At 45.6% G+C, this 25,505-nt stretch overlaps 1 protein-coding gene across 1 annotated transcript in view; it reads left to right on the top strand.

Annotated features, from left to right (window-relative positions):
• Nucleotides 1-9,060: 9,060 nt before the first annotated feature.
• The window catches only part of TM6SF2 (transmembrane 6 superfamily member 2), a 48,880-nt gene continuing 32,435 nt past the window's right edge, over nucleotides 9,061-25,505 (top strand). Inside the window, exon 1 of the mRNA XM_044285545.1 lies at nucleotides 9,061-9,251. Within this exon, the coding sequence (XP_044141480.1) occupies nucleotides 9,151-9,251 (101 nt within the window). The 5' untranslated portion in view covers nucleotides 9,061-9,150. The remainder of the gene's footprint in view (nucleotides 9,252-25,505) is intronic.

Below are 25,505 nucleotides of genomic sequence, written 5' to 3'. Positions count from 1 at the left end.
TATTAATCTGTGTCTTTCTTTTAAGTCATGTACAGTAGGAAGCAAATGTGTGAAGACTGACATTTTATTACGAGGTACTTAACAAGTCCTAAATTGTTAACATGCACTTGACTGGTCATAAAGGCAATTTTGTTCCACGGTCAGGTCAGTGTTAACTGTATATTACCAGAGCACTGCACCATAGGGTCTTGTTCGTCCGCCTGGATGTGCTGTTGATGGAACTCTGGCTACCTGCACACATTGCAGATTACATGTGGATTTTGGTGCCGAAACTTCGCAGCGTAAGGGTCCATTCACAAGTCCGCAACTGTGCAAATTGCAGATTCGCAAAACACTGACACCGGTCATGTGCGTTCCACATTTTGCGGACCGCACATGGCCAGCACTATAATAGAAATGCCTTTCTTGTCAGTGTCTGTGGACGAAAATAGGGCATGTTCTATTTTTTGCGAAGCCGCGGATCGGAAGTACAGATGCAGACAGCACACTGTGTGCTGTCCGCATCTTTTGCGCCCCCATTGATAAAAAATGAATGGTCCGCGCGCGTTCCGCAAAAGTGCGGAACGGATGCGGACGTGAATGGACCCTAATACAGTACCAGCAAAGTTAATGAAAGTTGACAAATCTCATGTAAACTGAGGGGGTTTTCAGTGCAGAAATTGAGCTTCCATGTGGTTTTTGAAATCAACTGCGTGTTTATTTTAATTTTATTTTTCATGTGCGGATTTCACTCTTTGCAATGCAAAAGGTGAGATCGGAGCAAATTCGCTACAAAATCCACAAGTAACACATGCAGATTTGGTGCGGAAATGCAGAGAAATCCACATAAGAATCCAGGTTAAATTTCTGTTTTGAAACCTGCGCCTGTGTGCAGACACCTTAAATGTAGAAAATAGACCGAAAATGAAAAAAATAAATAAATAAAACTGTTCATCCATTTATATACTTTTATCCTGTTCTGTCTCATATTGTGATCAAATCTGTGGGATATGCCTGTATAGTTCTTAATTCTGCGTTCCAAGAGATGATGCATTTTCCCTTCCTCACTATCCTTTGGTTGGAAGGCACCTGGCAAGACAAGAACCTTGTCCACTTACCTAACCTTCAATGGAAGGGATCAGGAAGTTAAAGGGGTAACCCGGTTATGTGAAGTTATCCTCTATCCACATGATGGGAGATAACTGTTAGACCCCCACCAATGCGGATCCTGTACCCCGTGAAGCCCACTGAAATGAATGGAGACGCTGGTTAGGCATGTCCACAGCCACTCCATTCATTTCCATAGGAGTTCCAGAGAAAGTGAATGCTGTACTCGGCTATCTCTGGAACTCCCAGAAAATTGATGGAGCAGCTTCGTGCATGCTTCAGTAGGCTCCACAGGGTACGGGGTCATAGTTATCCCCCTATCCTGTGGATAGAGGATTTTACTTCACATAACCAGAATTCCACGTTTAGGGTTGGTTCACATCGCGTTATGAGCCTTCCCTCAGAGGTATCCATCAGGAGGATTCCTGACGTATACCTATGACGGTAAGCATACAGTAAGATACGTTAGTGATGCCTCCCCCTCTGTTACAGTACCTAGCAGCAGGCTCCTAGCAGCACTGAACACAGAGGAGTCACATGACTATCCTCCTCATGGTCCGTCCCCATGCACTGTGCGCTTAAGTTAACCCTTTCCCCAGGCAGTTCTGCAGCTCACAAGCTGCTGAACTGCCTTCAGGCTCTAACTGCCCCTCCTTTCCCCCTCTCCATGCAAACAATGTCAGACATGATCTGACCGTCTTACCAGTATATAGCAGACTCTAGCAGGCAGGGCTGTTCCGCGCTCCCTCTGATCTCTTCCTTGGGGAGATCCTCTGACAACTGTCCATATATGGGCAGTGACATCATAGGAGCTCTCTGAGGCATCCGTTTAACGGAGGCCAGTGACAGATGCTATATAGAGGCATCCGTCACTCATAGGCTATTATAGTCTCCGTTAAACGGATCGTTTTTTTTTTTTTTACAGAAAGTTGCAGAATGGAATAATGCAATCTACTACGCTATTCCCTGCTTTTTTTGCAGTATACTTATGTATACCAGCCAGACGGAGGGCAAACGGGTACTCTTTTTGTAGTCCGTCTGACTGAGACCCTATGGATACATTTAGCATGTACGTCTGGAGGTTCCCTGACATGCACGCTAAACGTAAATGAAAAAAGTGATGTGAACACACCCTAACACATCCTCTAAAAGATTGCTACAGTGTCTTTTGTTACAAAAGGTGTGGAACATTCTGCAGGCAGAAAAATGGCTACTTAGATATAATTAGAGTTGAACGAAGTGAGCTTTGGATGCTTAATCCGCAGTCGCTTAGTTCAAAACTTCGGAATAATACTGTACAGAGATTTGTTGCAGTACAGTATTATGTATGGGCTCCGATGAGCCGAAGTAAGTTATTCACGAAGTCGCGAGTGTAACTTTGGTAGGTAATTTTTAAAGTGGGAAAGCACTTTAAGGCCACTTTCACACGGGCAAGTTTTCCATGCGGGTGCGATGCGTGCGGTGAACACATTGCACCCGCACTGAATCCTGACCCATTCATTTCTATGGGGCTGTGCACATGAGCGGTGATTTTCATGCATCACTTGTGCGTTGAGTGAAAATCGCAGCATGCTCTATATTGTCCGATTTTCACGCGACACAGGCCCCATAGAAGTGAATGGGAAGCGTGAAAATCGCATAGCATACTCAAGCAAGTGCGGATGCTGTGCGATTTTCACACACGGTTGCTAGGAGACGATCAGGATGGAGACCCGATTATTATTATTTTCCCTTATACCATGGTTATAAGGGAAAATAATAGCATTCTGAATACAGAATGCATAGTAAAACAGCGCTGGAGGGGTTAAAAAAAATAATAATTTAACTCACCTTAGTTCACTTGATCGCGAAGCCGGCATCTCCTTGTCTCCTTTGTTGAATAGGACCTGTGGTGAGAATTAAATACAGGCAAAGGACCTTTGATGACGTCACTCCGGTCATCACATGGTACGTCACATGATCTTTTACCATGGCGATTCACCATGGTAAAAGACCATGTGATGACCGGAGTGACGTCCTTTACCTTTATTTAATGCTCACCACAGGTCCTATTCAACAAAGGAGACACAAGGAGATGCCGGGCTTCGCAATCAAGTGGACTAAGGTGAGTTAAAATATATATATATTTTTTTTAACCCCTCCAGCGCTGTTTTACTATGCATTCTGTATTTAGAATGTATTATTTTCCCTTATAACATGGTTATAAGGGAAAATAATAGCAATCTTCAGAACATCAATCCCAAGCCCGAACTTCTGTGAAGAAGTTCGGGTTTGGGTACCAAACATGCGTGATTTTTCTCACGCGAGTGCAAAACGCATTACAATGTTTTGCACTCGCGTGGAAAAATCGCGCATTTTCCCGCAATGCACCCGCCTCTTATCCGGGTCAAAAATAAGACGCCTGTGTGAAAGAGGCCTAAGGCCTCTTTCACACGAGCGTGACGGATTGACTTCGGATGCATTGAGTGAAACTCGCACCATTTTGCAAGCAAGTTCAGTCAGGTTTGTCTGCAATTGCGTTCAGTTCAGTTTCTTCCTCGCGGGTGCAATGTCTTTTGATGCATTTTTATGCGCGTGATAAAAAAACTGAAGGTTTACAAACACCATCTCTTAGGCTACTTTCACATATGCGTTCGGGGTTCCGTACAGCCCCAATGCATTCTGAGTGGATGCGGATCTGCTCAGAATGCATCAGTTTGGCTCCGTTTCGCCTCCGTTCCACTCAGCAGGCGGACACCCGAACGCCGCTTGCAGCGTTTTGGTGTCCGCCTGGCCGTGCGGAGCCAAACGGATCCGTCCTTACTTACAATGCAAGTCAATGGGGACGGATCCGTTTGACGTTGACTTTCAATGTAAAGTCTGAAGTCCCTATTAATATACCATCGGATCAGAGTTTTCTGCAATCCGATGGTATATTTTAACTTGAAGCGTCCCCATCCCCATGGGAACGCCTCTGTTAGAATATACCATCGGATTTGAGTTGGATCGTGAAAACTCAGATCCGACAGTATTTTCTAACACAGAGGCGTTCCCATGGTGATGGAGACGCTTCAAGTTAAAATATACTAAGAACTGTGTACATGACTGCTGCCTGGCACCACCCGATCTCATACAGGGGGCTGTGATCAGCACAATTAACCCCTCAGGGGCCGCACCTGAGGGGTTAATTGTGCGTATCATAGCCCCCTGTAAGGGATCAGGTGCTGCCAGGCAGCAGGGGCCAGACCCCCCTCCCTCCCCAGTTTGAAATTTATTGGTGGCCAGTGCGGCCGTCCCTCGCTCCCCTGTATTAAATTCATTGGTGGCCAGTGCGGCCTCCCCCCGCCCTCCCCTTAAGAGGGGAGGCCGCACCAATGAATTTAATACAGGGGAGGGAGGGGGGGGGCCACACTGGCCACCAATGAATTTAATACAGGGGAGGGAGGGGGGTCTGGCCCCTGCTGCCTGGCAGCACCTGATCTCCTCTTACAGGGGGCTATGATACGCACAATTAACCCCTTAGGTGCGGCACCTGCGGGGTTAATTGTGCGTATCACAGCCCCCTGTGCAGTTATGTACACAGTTCTTAGTATATTCTAACTTGAAGCGTCCCCATCACCATGGGAACGCCTCTGTGTTAGTATATACTGTCGGATCTGAGTTTTCACGATGTGAAAACTCGGATCTGAAAAAGCTGTTATGCAGACGGATCCGTTCTGAACGGATGCAAGCGTTTGCATTATAGGCGCGGATCCGTCTGTGTAGATACCAGACGGATCCGCAGCGAACGCAAGTGTGAAAGTAGCCTTAGCAACAATCAGTGAAAAACGCATCGCACTTGCTTGCATTCACTTCTGTGGGGCCAGGGCTGTGTGAAAAACATAGAATATAGAACTGATGCGTGAAAAAAAACGCTCATGTACACAGACACATTGAAATGAATGGGTCAGGATTCAGGTTCTATGTGTTCACGTCACGCATTGGAAAACTCGCTTGTGTAAAAGGGGCCTAAAACTTGAAACTGAAGCGGAGTTCGGTTTCAAGTACTGAGGAGATGATCTTCTGTCCACAGGTGAGATGACTTCCGGATTTTCTAAAAAAAAAAAAAAAAAAAAAGCACTTTTAACATGCCTAACTGCACCACACTTTTCAAAACTGGATTGAATGATTGGGGGGGGGGGAGTTTTTGTGCAAATAGGCCCAAAAAGTAGCAAAAGCCAGAGTTCTGGAGTGCAGATCATGACCAAGTCCTCCCTTTGTACCTATCTTGCATTATCTGTTCTTCCAATTTTGGGTTTTTTCTTTTCTCAACAATAAGAATAACTCCTTATATATGATCAGGACTTTAGGGTTACCTTTTTATTCAACTTACATTTTTGGGTAAAAATGAAACTTACTGGCAGAATATGGGTCAGGTCAAGAGTCCTGTGCGTATCTGCAGGGTAGCAGATAAGGAGTAGAGCAGAGTCCAGGCACAAGTCATCAAACATGCTTTGGATTTCCTAAGTAGTTTGACCTTCTTCCATTATTAAGCCTGGGCTAAAGTCCTAAACGAGGAAAGTGTTCTACAGGGAATGTGATCTGGCTTTCTTAATTACCATTCTTATCCAGGCAAGGGGTGATGTCATCCATAACAATTCACAAAAGCTGATAATTCTAGCTTTATTATCTCTGTAGTATCAGAAAATGGGCAAGAGTCAAAATCTGGCCTCTTTAGAATGGCCATAAAAAATAGGTCACGTGTTCACATGTGCCCGCATTGCTGAGAAAAATGTTTTAATGTGTGCAAGTGAGCCCTAAGCGCAACAAGGGTGTTCCCTTTACACCTAGAGGCTCTGCTCTCTCTGCAACTGCTGAGTCCTCTCCACTTAAATTGACAGTGCCAGGCAGGTGTGATCATGTTTCAACTGCTTGGCTCTGTCAATCAAACTGCAGAGGGTGCAGCAGTTGCAGACAGAGCTGAGCCCCTAAGGTGTAACAGCAATGCCCCTATTGCACCTAGAGGCTAATTTACATATATTAAAACTTACGTTTTCTCAGCAACGTGGACACATCTGAGCATGGGACCAACACAGATGTCTTCAACTACAAAGTGCACGGGCAACAGGTCAGCCAGTTTCATAGGTACAAATCTCCTGATAGTTGCCCTGGGGTTTTCTGGGATTTTAATACTGATGACCTGTTCTCAGGATAGAAAATACAAATATAAAAAGGAGTCCCTTTAAGACCTTCCTCTGGAAGGCCTCAGCCTGTCAGCAACCACAGATCCCCCAGCAATTGCTCTGTTTAAACCGCAGCAAACGAAAAAAAAATTCACAAAAAGTGCCAAAAATAGTGCAACGTTTTTTATAGTTTTTTTTTTAAGCAGAAAAGGCTGTATTTTTTGTTTATTTTACTGCATTTACCAAAAATGATGTTTTTATAATAGTTCAGACCTTTTGGACGCTACTATACCATGTTTATTTTTTTTACTGTTCATGGCATATGTAAAATTGGGAAAAGGGCAATTTTAATTTGTGGGCTTTTTTTAAATTATTTTTTACAATCATTGATCGCTTGCCTTACATCATACCATACACCATGCCCCCAATGTCTGATAGGTGTGGGTCCTAGAGAGTGCGCACCGTGCATGCACAGCCACCCTCCATTTATTCCTATGGGACCGCGGAAATGGCGAATGCTAGCTCAGCTATTTCCGTTAGCCCAATAGAAATGATTGGAGAGGTGGTCATGCTTCCCATTCATTTCAAAAGCTATTTTTTGGCACTCCCTTGGGAATGAATGAATGGAGGGTGGCTGTGCATGCGCAGTGCGCTCTCCGGGACTTTACAATCCTGGTCACTGTGGCCAGGTGTCAGCTGTGTTACACAGCCAGGCTGAGGCCTTGTTCACATCTGTTTGTGGATTGTTTTTTCCAGCACAGAGCAGCCTTCCAGATCCTTTACTGCACTGCTGGTTATCCAGCCGATTTCCGGCATACATGCTGGATTTCAGCCAGACATAAACTCCTGCGTGCAACTGTTTTCTTCCGGCCGAAACCCAGCATTTATGCCGGAAATTGACCGGATCACCGCCGGACACCACTTTGGTCAATGGGGATCCAGCAGGCTGCTCTGTGCTGAAACAGCCTGCCGGATCTGCAAACAGAGATGTGAACAAGGCCTAAACTTGTTACCCGCTCCATATGTTTCCTGTGTACCAACATCATGCAGAAAAATTGGGGTGTGGTTAAAGGGGTTGTGCCATTCCTATATTAATGACTACCTCAGGATAGGTGATGAATATCAGATTTACAGGGGTCCCACTCCCAGCACCTCCACCAATCAGCTATTTGAAGAGAATGCAGTGCTCGTGTGAGTGCTGCCTTTACTCCACTGCGATGTCGACTGCGAGCAGGTGTAACTTCAGCTCTGTATTCACCATTCACTTCAGTGGGAAAGAGTGGACGGAGTGTTACTGCTCCTTCCCACTGAAGTGAATGGGATGGCTGAGATGGAATTACACTGCTCACTGCCAGGGTTGCCAACCATCCAGAAATTTTTGCACAGTCTGTAGAAATAGGCGAATTTTTACCTCTGTCTTTGAAAAAAAGAAAATAATATTTTTTTTTTTTTTTTAAGCCTGGTGGTTCTTGACTAGATTATTTGTTGGTAATTATCATCATTTAACAGCTCACAGTAATTGCTGGTAATGAGGTGTTATCAGTAACTACAGACATGTATCACATAATCTTTATCATTCACTATGGTTTTCTAATTTGTCCGTAAAAGATGTTGGATGCTTGTGATTTCAGGATAATTCTCCCAGAAAAAAGAAAAATTCGGGTTGGCAACCTTGTGAACAGTGAAGAGAAGGTAGCATTCATATGAGGACTGCATTCTCATCATACAGCTGATCGGTGGGGGCAGGAATGGGACCTCCGCTGACCTGTTTCTGATGATCTGTCCTGAGGATAGGTCATCAATATAAGAAATGGGACACCTCTTTAAATCTGTTGACCTCAGCAGTCATATTCTGTTCCTGCACAGTTCATAAACCCTCAAGGACACCAAAAGTGAGGTAAAAAGACAGTTTTCCTCACTGGAAAACATGCAGATCTCAGCTCAATCTTCATATTGGTGAGGGGCGGCTGTACCTATGAGGTTAGCTTCACACAGAGTATTTTGGTGTGGGTTTAGCACCAAAAATGCATGCAGAACTTCCCCGTTGCTTTCAAAGAGGAATCTGCATGTTAATCCATACAGTGCTGTTTTTTTTACGCATGAGGTATTTTAAAAACCGCACCACGGAAACAAAGAAGTATCTTCTCCAAACCGCATTAAAAAACATTTTGGGACAGATTTATCATTACTCTGACAGCTCACTCCACTATGGCAGTTTTAGCCAAGTCAGATTTATGATCGCCCCTTTAATACTGTAATAAATGTGGTTTGACGGTAGCAGTTTATCCTTCAGTAAGCAGCTTTACAAAAGTCGCACGATTTTATGAAAAAGTCGCATGTTCTATTAAAAAGTCTCATAAGATAAGCATGGTCCTCACTGGAGTGAAATTGTGACTTTTTTGCGACTTTTTAAATAGTCCCAATAGTAAATCTGTCTAGAGATTAATTTACATAAGAAAACACGCCCACTTTCAGAAAACTGGAGAGCATAGTGCAGAGCAGAAAAAAGTCGCAAATTTGTGCGCAGTTTTAGTGTTTGGGACTTTTTTGGGACTTTTTCACTCCATTATTCTGACCTGAGCTAATGATAAATCTGGCCCTTTGTGTGTGTGAGAGAGCACCTAGTCTTACCTGTCATTTTGTCTATGTACAGCGCACGGATTTTGTACAATGACTGGTTTATTGTGGGAAGGAACATATAGAAGTACTATAGAGAAGACCGTCCCAGTAGCTGTGTGCGGGTGAGCACGGTGTTATCAGCAGCAGCCTGGGCATGTCGTAATATGTGAGCAGACACAAAACCAGTGAACTTTGTATGGCCAGAAAGACAAGCTGCTCCCTCCTCCCACAGCTCTAAACTGCAGTCAGACCTGTCCCAGGCTTCACCTGCTGTAAGCCGGGAAACACCTGAAGAAACACACAAATGGCAGCCATGGGTCTCCCAGAGCCCTCCGGGTCCTTGTTACTCTCCCTCACCGCCATCCCCATTGCCTACATGGTGAACTCCATGTCAGCCGTGTCTGAGTGAGTACCCTCTCTGTACCATGCATGTGCACTTCTGAGGAACCCACTTCCTGTGGGGCCCGACTTCCACTAATATGTACTGATTAAGGGGCTGGGGTCAGGTCATGAGGACTAAATGGGGTGTCTTGTTGGTCTTCTGTAGTGCAACTCATCCCTCACTACACATCTTTTTACCATTCTGAAATAAAGCTGATTAAACCATTACAACTAGTAAAAACGTATGTGGCGCACGACCGCCACATCTGAATATACCATTAGAAAGCTTTTTTTTTTTTCCCCTTCAACAATTTATACACCTCTACCACTATTTGGAGTCCTACATATTAGGCCTCACGCACACAACTGCATGTATTTTGCTGTCTGCAAATTGCAGATACAGACTATAGTCCGTGTTGCATCGTCAATTTTTTTTGCTGATCCAATGACTTTATTGGGTCTGTGGTAAACATTTTGCAGCCAAGTACATGACATGTTCTATCCGTTTGTGGAAAGGATGCGAGTCATCCATGTGCTTACTGCATCTGTATTTCATTTCCGCAAAAAGAAAGAATACGTCTACAAATTGCAGACCACGGACCAATGGGGAAGATTTATCAAAACTGGTGTAAAGTAGAACAGATTCCACTTTTAATTTTCCAAAGGAGCTCTGAGAAATGAAAGATGGACTGTGATTGGTTGCCATGGGCAACTCAGCTAGTTTTCCATTACACCAGTTTGTGGATGCCACATGAACAGTATCTATATTTCCTCAATTTGTGGACTGCAAAATCGACACGGTGGTGCGCATGAGGCTTGTTTGATCTAGTGTACATCCACGCCTGGATGCGTTGTGGGTTTGTCACCGTGGCTTTGTGTACAGAAAATTGGCAGCGTTTTACAGTACCAATAAGAGGTTTTAGGAAGTCTCATCCACACGCTGTGAATAAAGCCACATGATAAATTGACCTGCCATGCCCATTTTAAATCTACAGCCAGTTAATTTAGGCCTCGTGCAAACGGCTGTATTGCGGACAGCATACAGCGGGTCCGCAATACACGTGCACCTGCCGCGTGCACTTTGAATGGGCCCGCAATCCGGGAGATGCGGTGCGGAACAGAAGCACTATGGAGTGAACGACCGTGTGCATGAGGCCTTATGCTGTGGATCTTTGCAATACGTTGAGTGAAATCCGCAGCACAATTTGTGACAAATCCTCATTGGAGACGCTGGAAAATCTATCTTGTGTGGCCATACTTTTTGGGTAACATTTATGCCTGTTTTCAGGTGTAAATATAAGTCTACTTGCTGGGGCATGACCCCCCACACCTGCCGAACTGGCAGACATGACGTAAAACCGGCTGTGTGATAAAATATTGTTGCACGGCTGGTTAAAAAAGAGGACTCCTAAAACAGTCGCAAGTCACTTAGTAAATGTGCCTCATTGACTTTAATGCACGTACTGTATTCACACATCCATGGTTTTCACAGTGGGTTTGTGGTGACATCACAGAAGCATGACCTGTTTGTGTCTGTGATTACGGATCCCTCCTTATAGGCTATAGCTATATCACTGACAGAGCACGGATGGCATAATAGACCATTGCTAGGATATGCTCTGAAAATGAGCTTTCAGCCTAGCAGTGTCTGTGGAATACGGATAAGTGCAAATAAAATGAACACGTGGCCCAAACAGGGATTCTTCACAAATTAACCTCTGAACCATCTTGTTTTAGGCCTCGTCCACATTTCTGTTTTTCACTGACGTGTGCTGTCCGCATTTTCCACGGAGAGCACACGTACCCATTGATTTAAATGTGCCTGATCACATTTCAGTAATTTTTTACTCACCATGGGTCCGTAAAAAAAAATCACTGAGACATGCACTACTTTGATCCATGATGCAGACCAATCATGCCCATAGAAGTCTATGGGTCAGTGGTGCGTCTGTTTTTCACTGAAGACTGATAGGAGATTCTTTGGAAATTAATTTTCAGCTGAACAACGTCAGGGAATTACGGATGACACATGGATGGTAAAAATGGACACAAGGACCAACCACGGATCCTTTATGGACATCTTCACGGATGAAATACGTACGCTTTTTTTTTTCTCACTGACACGGAAATGTGGACAAGGCCTTAGATGTCATCATAGATGTGTGAAGGAGGACAAAGTCAGAAGTGGATTGGAAAGAAATAATAAATGTAAAAGAACTTCTATTTTTTCTTTCTGCTGGATCCACTTCTGGCTTTGGCTCAAAAAACCGCATCAGAAGCTGACACAGCTTAGAGCTCATGCACACAAACGTATACATTCCATGCCCGTATTGTGGCCTACAAACAGTGGGGCACCAGCCATGTGCGCTCCGTATCATGGATGTGGACCCATTTACTTGGATGGGTCTGCAGTCTGCAAGATATGGAACAGAGGCACAAAGCAGATTTCGGTCCATGCTTCCGCACCACAAAAAAAATATGTTTTCCACTTTTTTGTGGTGCGGACTGAATTTTGCAGATCATGGACGCGGACCCACTATTAGCATTCAGCAGCACGGGCCACACACCTTCATGTGCATGAGCCCTTAGTGCATTTGCACCTCGGCTTCTAATAAGCTGTGGGACTGTGCAGCTGCCATGCCCAAAGATCGCAGTTTTACGGTGCTAGCATAGAAATCAATGGGGTCGCAGCACAACATTTGCTGTGACCCCAGAATCTCCACCCAAAAAATAATCCAGCAGTGTTGCAATATTTGCAATTCTGAGTTCGCAGCAAATGTGCGATTCGTACTGCGACCACATTTATTTCTATGGCTACCCCCTGCAATACTTCGGCACGTGTTCAAAATTGAGATGTAGCCAAACCCTAAGAGTAAATGTACACCTTCAGGATTTACGTGCAGAGAATCCGCACTGAAATCCGCGGGTGTTCGCAGGCAATCTGCATCAATTGGTACAGATTTTTACTCACAACAATGAAGTGAATGTAGAAAATCTGCATGAAATCCGGTCAGGAAAAATAAAATAAATTGACATGCTCCGGTCTAATGACAGTTTACCACACACAATTTGTGCGGAATCAACTCTGTAGCATTTCCATCCCATGTTAAAGGGAACCTGTCACTAGATATTCAGAGGATAAACCAACCCCCTGATGTTACAGTGTTAGGCCTATTGCACACAAACGTATGGCTTTTTCAATGTTTTGTGGTCCGCAAAAAAAGGATCCGTAAAAAATACGGATGACATCTGTTTGCATTCCGTATTTTGTGGAACGGAACATCTGGCCCCTAATAGAACAGTACTATCGTTGTCCGTTATGCGGACAATATTAGGACATGTTCTATCTTTGAACGGAAATATGGCAACGGAATGCATACGGAGTACATTCAGTTTTTTTTGCGGACCCATTGAAATTAATGGTTACATATGCGGAACGCAAAAAGCGGAACGGAAACGGAAAAAAAACATTCGGGTGCAAGAGGCGTTAAACATGCTCTGTTAAAGGGAACCTGTGACAATGAAAGATAGTAAAAAACAAAGTGTAAATGGCTTACCAAGAGTCATCTGGGCAGAGCTGGTGAGGACCGTTGGTCATGCTGTTCTGGATGTTAGTATGCCCATTATGCTTTGATTGACATTGTGCTAGGCAAAGCTAACATGAAAATATGCCAAAGAGTAGAAATGTGTTATTATAATGTATGCTCTCCTGCTGATGAGCTGTTCGAGAAGGCACTGGCCTTCTTGCTGCTTGTCCTATGCCAGTGATGACACATTCATCGGTCACATGTAGGGATGAGTGAATCGACTTTGGATAAAACATCTGAAGTCGATTCGCATAAAGCTTTGTTCAAATACTGTACGGAGCAGGAGCTCCGTACAGTATTAGGGCCCATTTAGACGGCCGTAGTGCTTTGCAGATACCAGCCATGTGCGTTCCGCAATTTGCGGACTGCACATGGCTGCAACCATAATAGAAAATGCCTATCCTTGTCCGCAAGAATAGGACATGTTCTATCTTTTCTGTGGAGCTGCGGTACAGAATAACGGATGCGGACAGCACACGGTGTGCTGGCCGCATCTTTTGAGGGCCCATAGAAATTAATGGATCCGCAGACCTTGAGGAACGGGTGCGGATCCGTTCATACGGCCATGTGAATGAGTCCTAAGAATGTATTGGCTCTGATAAGCTGAAGTTATTGCTTCATAACTTTGTAATAACTTCATAAATTGTACTGTAAAAAAACATTTCCTGAACTCTGGTTTGGATACAGTACAAATTAATTTAGGAAGTTATTACGAAGTCTCGCGAAACTTCGAAGCAATAACTTCGGCTCATCAGAGCTAATACATTCTAATACTGTATGGAGCTCCTACTCTGTACAGCATTGGAACAAAGTTTTATGCAAATCGAATTTGGATGTTTCATCTGAAGTCGATTCGCTCTTGCCTAGTCACATGGCCTAGTTGCAGCTCCGCCCCATTGAAGTGAATGGGGCCGAGCACGATACCAAGCACGGTTGCTGTACAATGGTCATTGAATGCCAGTGTCTTCTCAAACAAGTTGATCAGTGGAGGTCCCGGGTGTCAGACCCGCACCGATCAGATACAGATGCCCTATCCAGAGGATAGGTCATCAGTTAAATAATCTCGGGAAACCCCTTTAATACATATGGGGCCAGGCCCGGACTGGCCCACTGGGGAGGCAGGGGATTCCTTGATGGGCCCTCAGTCTCCTGCGCCTGGAGATAAGATGGAGGAGTAATTATTTCTCTTGTTTCTCAGGAGAGATAATTATTGTAGCCACAAAGTGGCAGTATCGCACAGAGATGCAGCCTCCTACTGGTGTAAATTGTACAGAAGGCCCCGCAGTCTAAACTTCCCGGGCTGCTGGCAGTGAAGGAGGAGAGAATATGTCTAGCCATCCTCCTGCCCTCCCTGCTGTCAGAAAACTGGCTGCTGGAGAGAAAGACTCCTCTGCGGTGCTGAGCTGATTTGTCAGGTGTGTGACAGTAGTGAACTGTAGGAGACTGTAAGGAGGAAATGGGGATTTGTTTATAGCAGACAGATTTATGAATGTGTGCTGCTCTCTGCAGAGTTCAGAGTGGCATTGGGGGGACTCTGCCCTAGGTCCCCCCAATGACTCTGCTTTAGGTGCACCCTCATAAGTGACCCAGCTCCAATGCTCCCACTCTAAATGCACTCCTAATATTGCATCTTTTCCAGTTGTACCCCTAATACCTCTGCTCCAGGATCACCGCTATTACCCTGCCTCAGGCGACCCTAATGCCTCTGCTTTAGGTGCACCCCTATTAGTGCCCCAGCTCCAGATGCCCCCACTCTAAATGCACCACTAATATTGCATATTTTCCAGTTGCCCCCCTAATACCTCTGCTCCAGGATCACCGCTATTACCCTGCCTCAGGCGACCCTAATGCCTCTGCTTTAGGTGCACCCCTATTAGTGCCCCAGCTCCATATGCCCCCACTCTAAACGCACCACTAATATTGCATATTTTCCAGTTGCCCCCCTAATACCTCTGCTCCAGGATCACCGCTATTACCCTGCCTCAGGCGACCCTAATGCCTCTGCTTTAGGTGCACCCCTATTAGCGCCCCAGCTCCAGATGCCCCCACTCTAAATGCCCTGCTCATATTGCCTCTTCTCCAGTTCCCCCTGCTCCAGAATCCACACTACTACCCTTCCTCAGGTGACCCTAATGTTTCAGTTATGACACTCTGTTTGTGCCCTTTGCTCACCTTGCTCCTCTAGCACCTTTGCTTGTTAAAGGTTATGACTTGCAAAAGGGGTTGGACTTATGACTGAAAAATTCTGCACAGTGCGTCACATTCTCCAGTATGGACACAAATGGTTTACATGGCGGCAGTGATGATATTCCGTATTTACAGTCATCACTGCAGCCATGTAAAGAGATACTGGTGGAGTGGTGGAGGATTTAAAGGGGTTGTCCAGGTTTTCAAATTGTCCTCTCCACACCATAGGGCATAACTATATGACTAGTGGGGTCCGATTCTGCGACCCCCCCACTGATTCCAGGAACCAGTCCTGTTCCCCCTTTTTGATGGTGTGGCAGGTCACACATACAGTTGTGTTCAAAATAATAGCAGACATTACTAACGTGATCAATCAATGTTTTTGGTAGAAATTATATTTCTACATGGCAAATAATTTACTAGCAGGTGTAGTAGAGTAATAGAAACCCAACAGTCATGACATGCATGCTGCTGATTCTCTGTAATTCAATCACTTATTGAAAGGGGCATGTTCAAAATAATAGCAGTAGTTCAATGAGTGAGGTCATTCATTCTTTGAAAAACAGGTGCCAATTATTGCCTTTATTTAAGGAAGGAAGGCAGCAAATGTTGTACATGCTGGAAAATGGGTAGTTCCAGACATTGTTCAGAACAGCGTATCTTGATTAAAAAGTTGATTGGAGAGGAGAAAACATATAAAGAAGTGCAGAAAATGATAGGCTGCTCAGCTAAAATGATCGCAAATGCTTTAAAATGGCAACCAAAACCTGAAAGATGTGGAAGAAAGCGAAAAACTACCACTTGAATGGATAGAAGAATAGCCAAAATGGCAAGGACTCAGCCAACAATCAGCTCCAGGAAGATCAAAGAAGGTCTAAAGTTACCTGTGAGTACTGTTACAATTAGAAGACGCCTATGTGAAGCCAAGCTATCTGCAAGAAGCCCCCGCAAAGTCCCACTGTTGAAAAAAACACATATGCTGAAGAGGTTACAATTTTCCAAAGAGCACATTGACTGGACTAAAGAGACATTTTGTGGACTGATGAAAGTAAGATTGTTCTTTTTGGGTCTAGTGGCCGGAGACAGTTTATCAGATGACCCCCAAACACTGAATTCAAGCCACAGTACACTGTGAAGACAGTGAAGCATGGTGGGGAAAGCATCATGATATGGGGATGTTTCTCATACTAAGGTGTTGGGCCTATTTATCACATACCAGGGATCATGGATCAGTTTGAATACATCAGAATACTTGAAGAGGTCATGCTGCCTTTTGCTGAAGAGGAAATGCCCTTGAAATGGGTGTTCCAACAAGACAACGACCCCAAACACACCAGTAAACGTGCAACATCTTGGTTCCAGACCAACAAGATTGACGTTATGGAGTGGCCAGCCCAATCCCCAGATCTTAATCCAATAGAAAACTTGTGGGGGTGACATCAAAAATGCAGTTTCTGAGGAAAAACCAAGAAATAGAGAAGAACTGTGGAATGTAGTCCCATCATCCTGGGCTGGAATACCTGTTCACAGGGGCCAGAAGTTGGTTCACTCCATGCAACACAGATGTACAGCAGTTCTCAGAAACAGTGGTTATACAACTAAATATTAGTAAAGTGGTTCAAAGCAAAATCTTCAAACCTTTTCAGTTTATATAGTGCATGTTTGAGTTTGTAAAGAAGAATACAAACACTACTATTTTTTTGAACAGTCTAATATTCAGTTTTCTTCAAAATTTTTTAGAGGAACAACACAAATTTGATATATTTGTCTTCATGTTTTGATTTGAGATGAGCGGAACCCTACACAGCAACACGCACCAGAGGAGGCTCCCAGCCATCTGGCACTCTTGCTGCTGACGCCCCCAAGACTTGAGAAAGGAGTTATAAATAGAGTTGAGCGAACACCTGGATGTTCGGGTTCGAGAAGTTCGGCCGAACATCCCGGAAATGTTCGGGTTCGGGATCCGAACCCGATCCGAACTTCGTCCCGAACCCGAACCCCATTGAAGTCAATGGGGACCCGAACTTTTCGGCACTAAAAAGGCTGTAAAACAGCCCAGGAAAGAGCTAGAGGGCTGCAAAAGGCAGCAACATGTAGGTAAATCCCCTGCAAACAAATGTGGATAGGGAAATGAATTAAATTAAAAATTAAATAAATAAAAATTAACCAAAATCAATTGGAGAGAGGTTCCATAGCAGAGAATCTGGCTTCCCGTCACCCACCACTGGAACAGTCCATTCTCAGATATTTAGGCCCCGGCACCCAGGCAGAGGAGAGAGGTCCCGTAACAGAGAATCTGTCTTCATGTCAGCAGAGAATTAGTCTGCATGTCATAGCAGAGAATGAGGCTTCACGTCAGCCACCACTGCAACAGTTCATTGGCATATATTTAGGCCCAGCACCCAGGCAGAGGAGGGAGGTCCCGTAACAGAGAATCTGTCTTCATGTCAGCAGAGAATTAGTCTGCATGTCATAGCAGAGAATGAGGCTTCACGTCAGCCACCACTGCAACAGTCCATTGGCATATATTTAGGCCCAGCACACACACAGGCAGAGGAGAGAGGTCCCGTAACAGAGAATCTGGCTTCATGTCAGCAGAGAATCAGTCTGCATGTCATAGCAGAGAATGAGGCTTCACGTCAGCCACCACTGCAACAGTCCATTGTCATAAATTTAGGCCCAGCACCCAGGCAGAGGAGAGAGGTCCCGTAACAGACAATCTGGCTTCATGTCAGCAGAGAATTAGTCTGCATGTCATAGCAGAGAATGAGGCTTCACGTCAGCCACCACTGCAACAGTCCATTGGCATATATTTAGGCCTAGCACACAGGCAGAGGAGAGAGGTCCCGTAACAGACAATCTGGCTTCATGTCAGCAGAGAATCAGTCTGCATGTCATAGCAGAGAATGAGGCTTCACGTCACCCACCACTGCAACAGTCCATTGGCATATATTTAGGCCTAGCACACAGGCAGAGCAGAGAGGTCCCGTAACAGACAATCTGGCTTCATGACAGCAGAGAATCAGTCTGCATGTCATAGCAGAGAATGAGGCTTCACGTCACCCACCACTGCAACAGTCCATTGGCATATATTTAGGCCTAGCACACAGGCAGAGCAGAGAGGTCCCGTAACAGACAATCTGGCTTCATGACAGCAGAGAATCAGTCTGCATGTCATAGCAGAGAATGAGGCTTCACGTCACCCACCACTGCAACAGTCCATTGGCATATATTTAGGCCCAGCACCCAGGCAGAGGAGGGAGGTCCCGTAACAGAGAATCTGTCTTCATGTCAGCAGAGAATTAGTCTGCATGTCATAGCAGAGAATGAGGCTTCACGTCAGCCACCACTGCAACAGTCCATTGGCATATATTTAGGCCCAGCACACACACAGGCAGAGGAGAGAGGTCCCGTAACAGAGGATCTGGCTTCATGTCAGCAGAGAATCAGTCTGCATGTCATAGCAGAGAATCAGGCTTCACGTCAGCCACCACTGCAACAGTCCATTGTCATAAATTTAGGCCCAGCACCCAGGCAGAGGAGGGAGGTCCCGTAACAGACAATCTGGCTTCATGTCAGCAGAGAATTAGTCTGCATGTCATAGCAGAGAATCAGGCTTCATGTCAGCCACCACTGCAACAGTCCATTGGCATATATTTAGGCCTAGCACACAGGCAGAGGAGAGGTTCATTCAACTTTGGGTAGCATCGCAATATAATGGTAAAATGAAAATAAAAATAGGATTGAATGAGGAAGTGCCCTGGAGTCCAATAATATATGGTTATGGGGAGGTAGTTAATGTCTAATCTGGACAAGGGACGGACAGGTCCTGTGGGATCCATGCCTGGTTCATTTTTATGAACGTCAGCTTGTCCACATTGGCTGTAGACAGGCGGCTGCGTTTGTCTGTAATGACGCCCCCTGCCGTGCTGAATACACGTTCAGACAAAACGCTGGCTGCCGGGCAGGCCAGCACCTCCAAGGCATAAAAGGCTAGCTCTGGCCACGTGGACAATTTAGAGACCCAGAAGTTGAATGGGGCCGAACCATCAGTCAGTACGTGGAGGGGTGTGCACACGTACTGTTCCACCATGTTAGTGAAATGTTGCCTCCTGCTAACACGTTGCGTATCAGGTGGTGGTGCAGTTAGCTGTGGCGTGTTGACAAAAGTTTTCCACATCTCTGCCATGCTAACCCTGCCCTCAGAGGAGCTGGCCGTGACACAGCTGCCTTGGCGACCTCTTGCTCCTCCTCTGCCTTGGCCTTGGGCTTCCACTTGTTCCCCTGTGACATTTGGGAATGCTCTCAGTAGCGCGTCTACCAACGTGCGCTTGTACTCGCGCATCTTCCTATCACGCTCCAGTGCAGGAAGTAAGGTGGGCACATTGTCTTTGTAGCGTGGATCCAGCAGGGTGGCAACCCAGTAGTCCGCACAGGTTAAAATGTGGGCAACTCTGCTGTCGTTGCGCAGGCACTGCAGCATGTAGTCGCTCATGTGTGCCAGGCTGCCCAGGGGTAAGGACAAGCTGTCCTCTGTGGGAGGCGTATCGTCATCGTCCTGCCTTTCCCCCCAGCCACGCACCAGTGATGGACCCGAGCTGCGTTGGGTGCCACCCCGCTGTGACCATGCTTCATCCTCATCCTCCTCCACCTCCTCCTCATCCTCGTCCTCCTCGTCCTCCAGTAGTGGGCCCTGGCTGGCCACATTTGTACCTGGCCTCTGCTGTTGCCAAAAACCTCCCTCTGAGTCACTTCGAAGAGACTGGCCTGAAAGTGCTAAAAATGACCCCTCTTCCTCCTCCTCCTCCTCCTCCTCCTGGGCCACCTCCTCTTCCATCATCGCCCTAAGTGTTTTCTCAAGGAGACATAGAAGTGGTATTGTAACGCTGATAACGGTGTCATCGCCACTGGCCATGTTGGTGGAGTACTCGAAACAGCGCAACAGGGCACACAGGTCTCGCATGGAGGCCCAGTCATTGGTGGTGAAGTGGTGCTGTTCTGTAGTGCGACTGACCCGTGCGTGCTGCAGCTGAAACTCCACTATGGCCTGCTGCTGCTCGCACAGTCTGTCCAGCATGTGCAAGGTGGAGTTCCACCTGGTGGGCACGTCGCATATGAGGCGGTGAGCGGGAAGGCCGAAGTTACGCTGTAGCGCAGACAGGCGAGCAGCGGCAGGATGTGAACGCCGGAAGCGCGAACAGACGGCCCGCACTTTATGCAGCAGCTCTGACATGTCGGGGTAGTTGTGAATGAACTTCTGCACCACCAAATTCAGCACATGCGCCAAGCAAGGGATGTGCGTCAAATTGGCTAGTCCCAGAGCTGCAACGAGATTTCGCCCATTATCACACACCACCAGGCCGGGCTTGAGGCTCACCGGCAGCAACCACTCGTCGGTCTGTTGTTCAATACCCCGCCACAACTCCTGTGCGGTGTGGGGCCTGTCCCCCAAACATATGAGTTTCAGAATGGCCTGCTGACGTTTACCCCGGGCTGTGCTGAAGTTGGTGGTGAAGGTGTGTGGCTGACTGGATGAGCAGGTGGAAGAAGAGGAGGAGGAAGCCGAGAAGGAGGAGGTGGCAACAGGAGGCAAAGAATGTTGCCCTGCGATCCTTGGCGGCGGAAGGACGTGCGCCAAACAGCTCTCCGCCTGGGGCCCAGCTGCCACTACATTTACCCAGTGTGCAGTTAGGGAGATATAGCGTCCCTGGCCGTGCTTACTGGTCCACGTATCTGTGGTTAGGTGGACCTTGCTACAGATGGCGTTGCGCAGTGCACACTTGATTTTATCGGATACTTGGTTGTGCAGGGAAGGCACGGCTCTCTTGGAGAAGTAGTGCCGGCTGGGAACAACATACTGTGGGACAGCAAGCGACATGAGCTGTTTGAAGCTGTCTGTGTCCACCAGCCTAAATGACAGCATTTCATAGGCCAGTAGTTTAGAAATGCTGGCATTCAGGGCCAGGGATCGAGGGTGGCTAGGTAGGAATTTACGCTTTCTATCAAATGTTTGTGAGATGGAGAGCTGAACGCTGGCGTGTGACATGGTTGAGACGCTTGGTGACGGAGGTGGTGGTGGTGGTGTTGGTGGTACATCCCCTGTTTGCTGGGCGGCAGGTGCCAACGTTCCTCCAGAGGCGGAGGAAGAGGCCGAGGCGGCAGCAGCAGAATAGGCCGAGGCGGCAGCAGCAGAAGAGGTAGCAGGGGGAGCCTGAGTGACTTCCTTGGTTTTAAGGTGTTTACTCCACTGCAGTTCATGCTTTGCATGCAGGTGCCTGGTCATGCAGGTTGTGCTCAGGTTCAGAACGTTAATGCCTCGCTTCAGGCTCTGATGGCACAGCGTGCAAAGCACTCGGGTCTTGTCGTCAGCACATTGTTTGAAGAAGTGCCATGCCAGGGAACTCCTTGAAGCTGCCTTTGGGGTGCTCGGTCCCAGATGGCGGCGGTCAGTAGCAGGCGGAGTCTCTTGGCGGCGGGTGTTCTGCTTTTGCCCACTGCTCCCTCTTTTGCTACGCTGTTGGCTCGGTCTCACCACTGCCTCTTCCTCCGAACTGTGAAAGTCAGTGGCACGACCTTCATTCCATGTGGGGTCTAGGACCTCATCGTCCCCTGCATCGTCTTCCACCCAGTCTTGATCCCTGACCTCCTGTTCAGTCTGCACACTGCAGAAAGACGCAGCAGTTGGCACCTGTGTTTCGTCATCATCAGAGACATGCTGAGGTGGTATTCCCATGTCCTCATCATCAGGAAACATAAGTGGTTGTGCGTCAGTGCATTCTATGTCTTTCACCGCTGGGGAAGGGCTAGGTGGATGCCCTTGGGAAACCCTGCCAGCGGAGTCTTCAAACAGCATAAGAGACTGCTGCATAACTTGAGGCTGAGACAGTTTCCCTGGTATGCATGGGGGTGATGTGACAGACTGATGGGGTTGGTTTTCAGGCGCCATCTGTGCGCTTTCTGCAGAAGACTGGGTGGGAGATAATGTGAACGTGCTGGATCCACTGTCGGCCACCCAATTGACTAATGCCTGTACCTGCTCAGGCCTTACCATCCTTAGAACGGCATTGGGCCCCACCATATATCGCTGTAAATTCTGGCGGCTACTGGGACCTGAGGTAGTTGGTACACTAGGACGTGTGGATGTGGCAGAACGGCCACGTCCTCTCCCAGCACCAGAGGGTCCACTAACACCACCACGACCATGTCCACGTCCGCGTCCCTTACTAGATGTTTTTCTCATTGTTATGGTTCACCACAACAACAAATATATTATTTGGCCCAATGTATTGTATTCAAATTCAGCGGGATATAAATTTGAGGCCTAGTATTTAGGCGCTGGGTGACCGGTATGGATTTAGTGACAGAATTAGACTTGGAAATGCACAGAAGCGTGTGTGTGAAGTTATTCTGAATGACCCTATGTGCACCTTGAATATTATATACCCTTTTTGGGATAGATTTCAAATAGCTCTGATATAGCAGGAACCACTAAATTATGAAATTGCTAAATTGGGAATTGTATTTCAACCCAGAACAAAAAATGTGCTTTGACGGACACTAAATATCTTGCCCAGCAACAACAGTACAGCGGTAACGAGAGATTTAGCAGGATATAAATTTGAGGCCTAGTATTTAGGCGCTGGGTGACAGGTATGGGTTTAGTGACAGAATTAGACTTGGAAATACACAGTAGCGGGTGTGTGTGAAGTTATTCTGAATGACCCAATGTGCACCTTGAATATTATATACCCTTTTAGGGATAGATTTCAAATAGCTCTGATATAGCAGAAACCACTAAATTATGAAATTGCTAAATTGGGAATTGTATTTCAACCCAGAACAAAAAATGTGCTTTGACGGACACTAAATATCTTGCCCAGCAACAACAGTACAGCGGTAACGAGAGATTTAGCAGGATATAAATTTGAGGCCTAGTATTTAGGCGCTGGGTGACAGGTATGGGTTTAGTGACAGAATTAGACTTGAAAATACACAGTAGCGGGTGTGTGTGAAGTTATTCTGAATGACCCAATGTGCACCTTGAATATTATATACCCTTTTAGGGATAGATTTCAAATAGCTCTGATATAGCAGAAACCACTAAATTATGAAATTGCTAAATTGGGAATTGTACTTCAACCCAGAACAAAAAATGTGCTTTGACGGACACTAAATATCTTTCCAAGCAACAACAGTACAGCGGTAACGAGAGATTTAGCAGGATATAAATTTGAGGCCTAGTATTTAGGCGCTGGGTGACAGGTATGGGTTTAGTGACAGAATTAGACTTGGAAATACACAGTAGCGGGTGTGTGTGAAGTTATTCTGAATGACCCAATGTGCACCTTGAATATTATATACCCTTTTAGGGATAGATTTCAAATAGCTCTGATATAGCAGAAACCACTAAATTATGAAATTGCTAAATTGGGAATTGTACTTCAACCCAGAACAAAAAATGTGCTTTGACGGACACTAAATAACTTTCCCAGCTACAACAGGACAGCGGTAACGAGAGATTTAGCAGGATATAAATTTGAGGCCTAGTATTTAGGCGCTGGGTGACAGGTATGGGTTTAGTGACAGAATTAGACTTGAAAATACACAGTAGCGGGTGTGTGTGAAGTTATTCTGAATGACCCTATGTGCACCTTCAATATGATCTACCCTTTTAGGGATAGATTTCAAATAGCTCTGATATAGCAGAAACCACTAAATTATGAAATTGCTAAATTGGGAATTGTATTTCAACCCAGAAGAAAAAATGTGCTTTGACGGACACTAAATAACTTTCCCAGCTACAACAGGACAGCGGTAACGAGAGATTTAGCAGGATATAAATTTGAGGCCTAGTATTTAGGCGCTGGGTGACAGGTATGGGTTTAGTGACAGAATTAGACTTGAAAATACACAGTAGCGGGTGTGTGTGAAGTTATTCTGAATGACCCAATGTGCACCTTGAATATTATATACCCTTTTAGGGATAGATTTCAAATAGCTCTGATATAGCAGAAACCACTAAATTATGAAATTGCTAAATTGGGAATTGTACTTCAACCCAGAACAAAAAATGTGCTTTGACGGACACTAAATATCTTTCCAAGCAACAACAGTACAGCGGTAACGAGAGATTTAGCAGGATATAAATTTGAGGCCTAGTATTTAGGCGCTGGATGACAGGTATGGGTTTAGTGACAGAATTAGACTTGGAAATACACAGTAGCGGGTGTGTGTGAAGTTATTCTGAATGACCCAATGTGCACCTTGAATATTATATACCCTTTTAGGGATAGATTTCAAATAGCTCTGATATAGCAGAAACCACTAAATTATGAAATTGCTAAATTGGGAATTGTACTTCAACCCAGAACAAAAAATGTGCTTTGACGGACACTAAATAACTTTCCCAGCTACAACAGGACAGCGGTAACGAGAGATTTAGCGGGATATAAATTTGAGGCCTAGTATTTAGGCGCTGGGTGACAGGTATGGGTTTAGTGACAGAATTAGACTTGGAAATACACAGTAGCGGGTGTGTGTGAAGTTATTCTGAATGACCCTATGTGCACCTTCAATATGATCTACCCTTTTAGGGATAGATTTCAAATAGCTCTGATATAGCAGAAACCACTAAATTATGAAATTGCTAAATTGGGAATTGTATTTCAACCCAGAACAAAAAATGTGCTTTGACGGACACTAAATAACTTTCCCAGCTACAACAGGACAGCGGTAACGAGAGATTTAGCAGGATATAAATTTGAGGCCTAGTATTTAGGCGCTGGGTGACAGGTATGGGTTTAGTGACAGAATTAGACTTGAAAATACACAGTAGCGGGTGTGTGTGAAGTTATTCTGAATGACCCAATGTGCACCTTGAATATTATATACCCTTTTAGGGATAGATTTCAAATAGCTCTGATATAGCAGAAACCACTAAATTATGAAATTGCTAAATTGGGAATTGTACTTCAACCCAGAACAAAAAATGTGCTTTGACGGACACTAAATAACTTTCCCAGCTACAACAGGACAGCGGTAACGAGAGATTTAGCAGGATATAAATTTGAGGCCTAGTATTTAGGCGCTGGGTGACAGGTATGGGTTTAGTGACAGAATTAGACTTGAAAATACACAGTAGCGGGTGTGTGTGAAGTTATTCTGAATGACCCAATGTGCACCTTGAATATTATATACCCTTTTAGGGATAGATTTCAAATAGCTCTGATATAGCAGAAACCACTAAATTATGAAATTGCTAAATTGGGAATTGTACTTCAACCCAGAACAAAAAATGTGCTTTGACGGACACTAAATAACTTTCCCAGCTACAACAGGACAGCGGTAACGAGAGATTTAGCGGGATATAAATTTGAGGCCTAGTATTTAGGCGCTGGGTGACCGGTATGGATTTAGTGACAGAATTAGACTGGGATATGGCCAAAAAATAACCACACTATTGCTGGTTAAATGCACTTGGTGACGGGTGCAGCTTGCCCCTGAT

The sequence above is a fragment of the Bufo gargarizans genome, chromosome 1, assembly GCF_014858855.1.
Source record: "Bufo gargarizans isolate SCDJY-AF-19 chromosome 1, ASM1485885v1, whole genome shotgun sequence".
In the NCBI taxonomy this organism is placed as follows: Eukaryota; Metazoa; Chordata; class Amphibia; order Anura; family Bufonidae; genus Bufo; species Bufo gargarizans.
The sequence above is the reverse complement of the archived record's forward strand: the minus strand, read 5'-3'. Positions and strand labels throughout refer to the sequence as shown.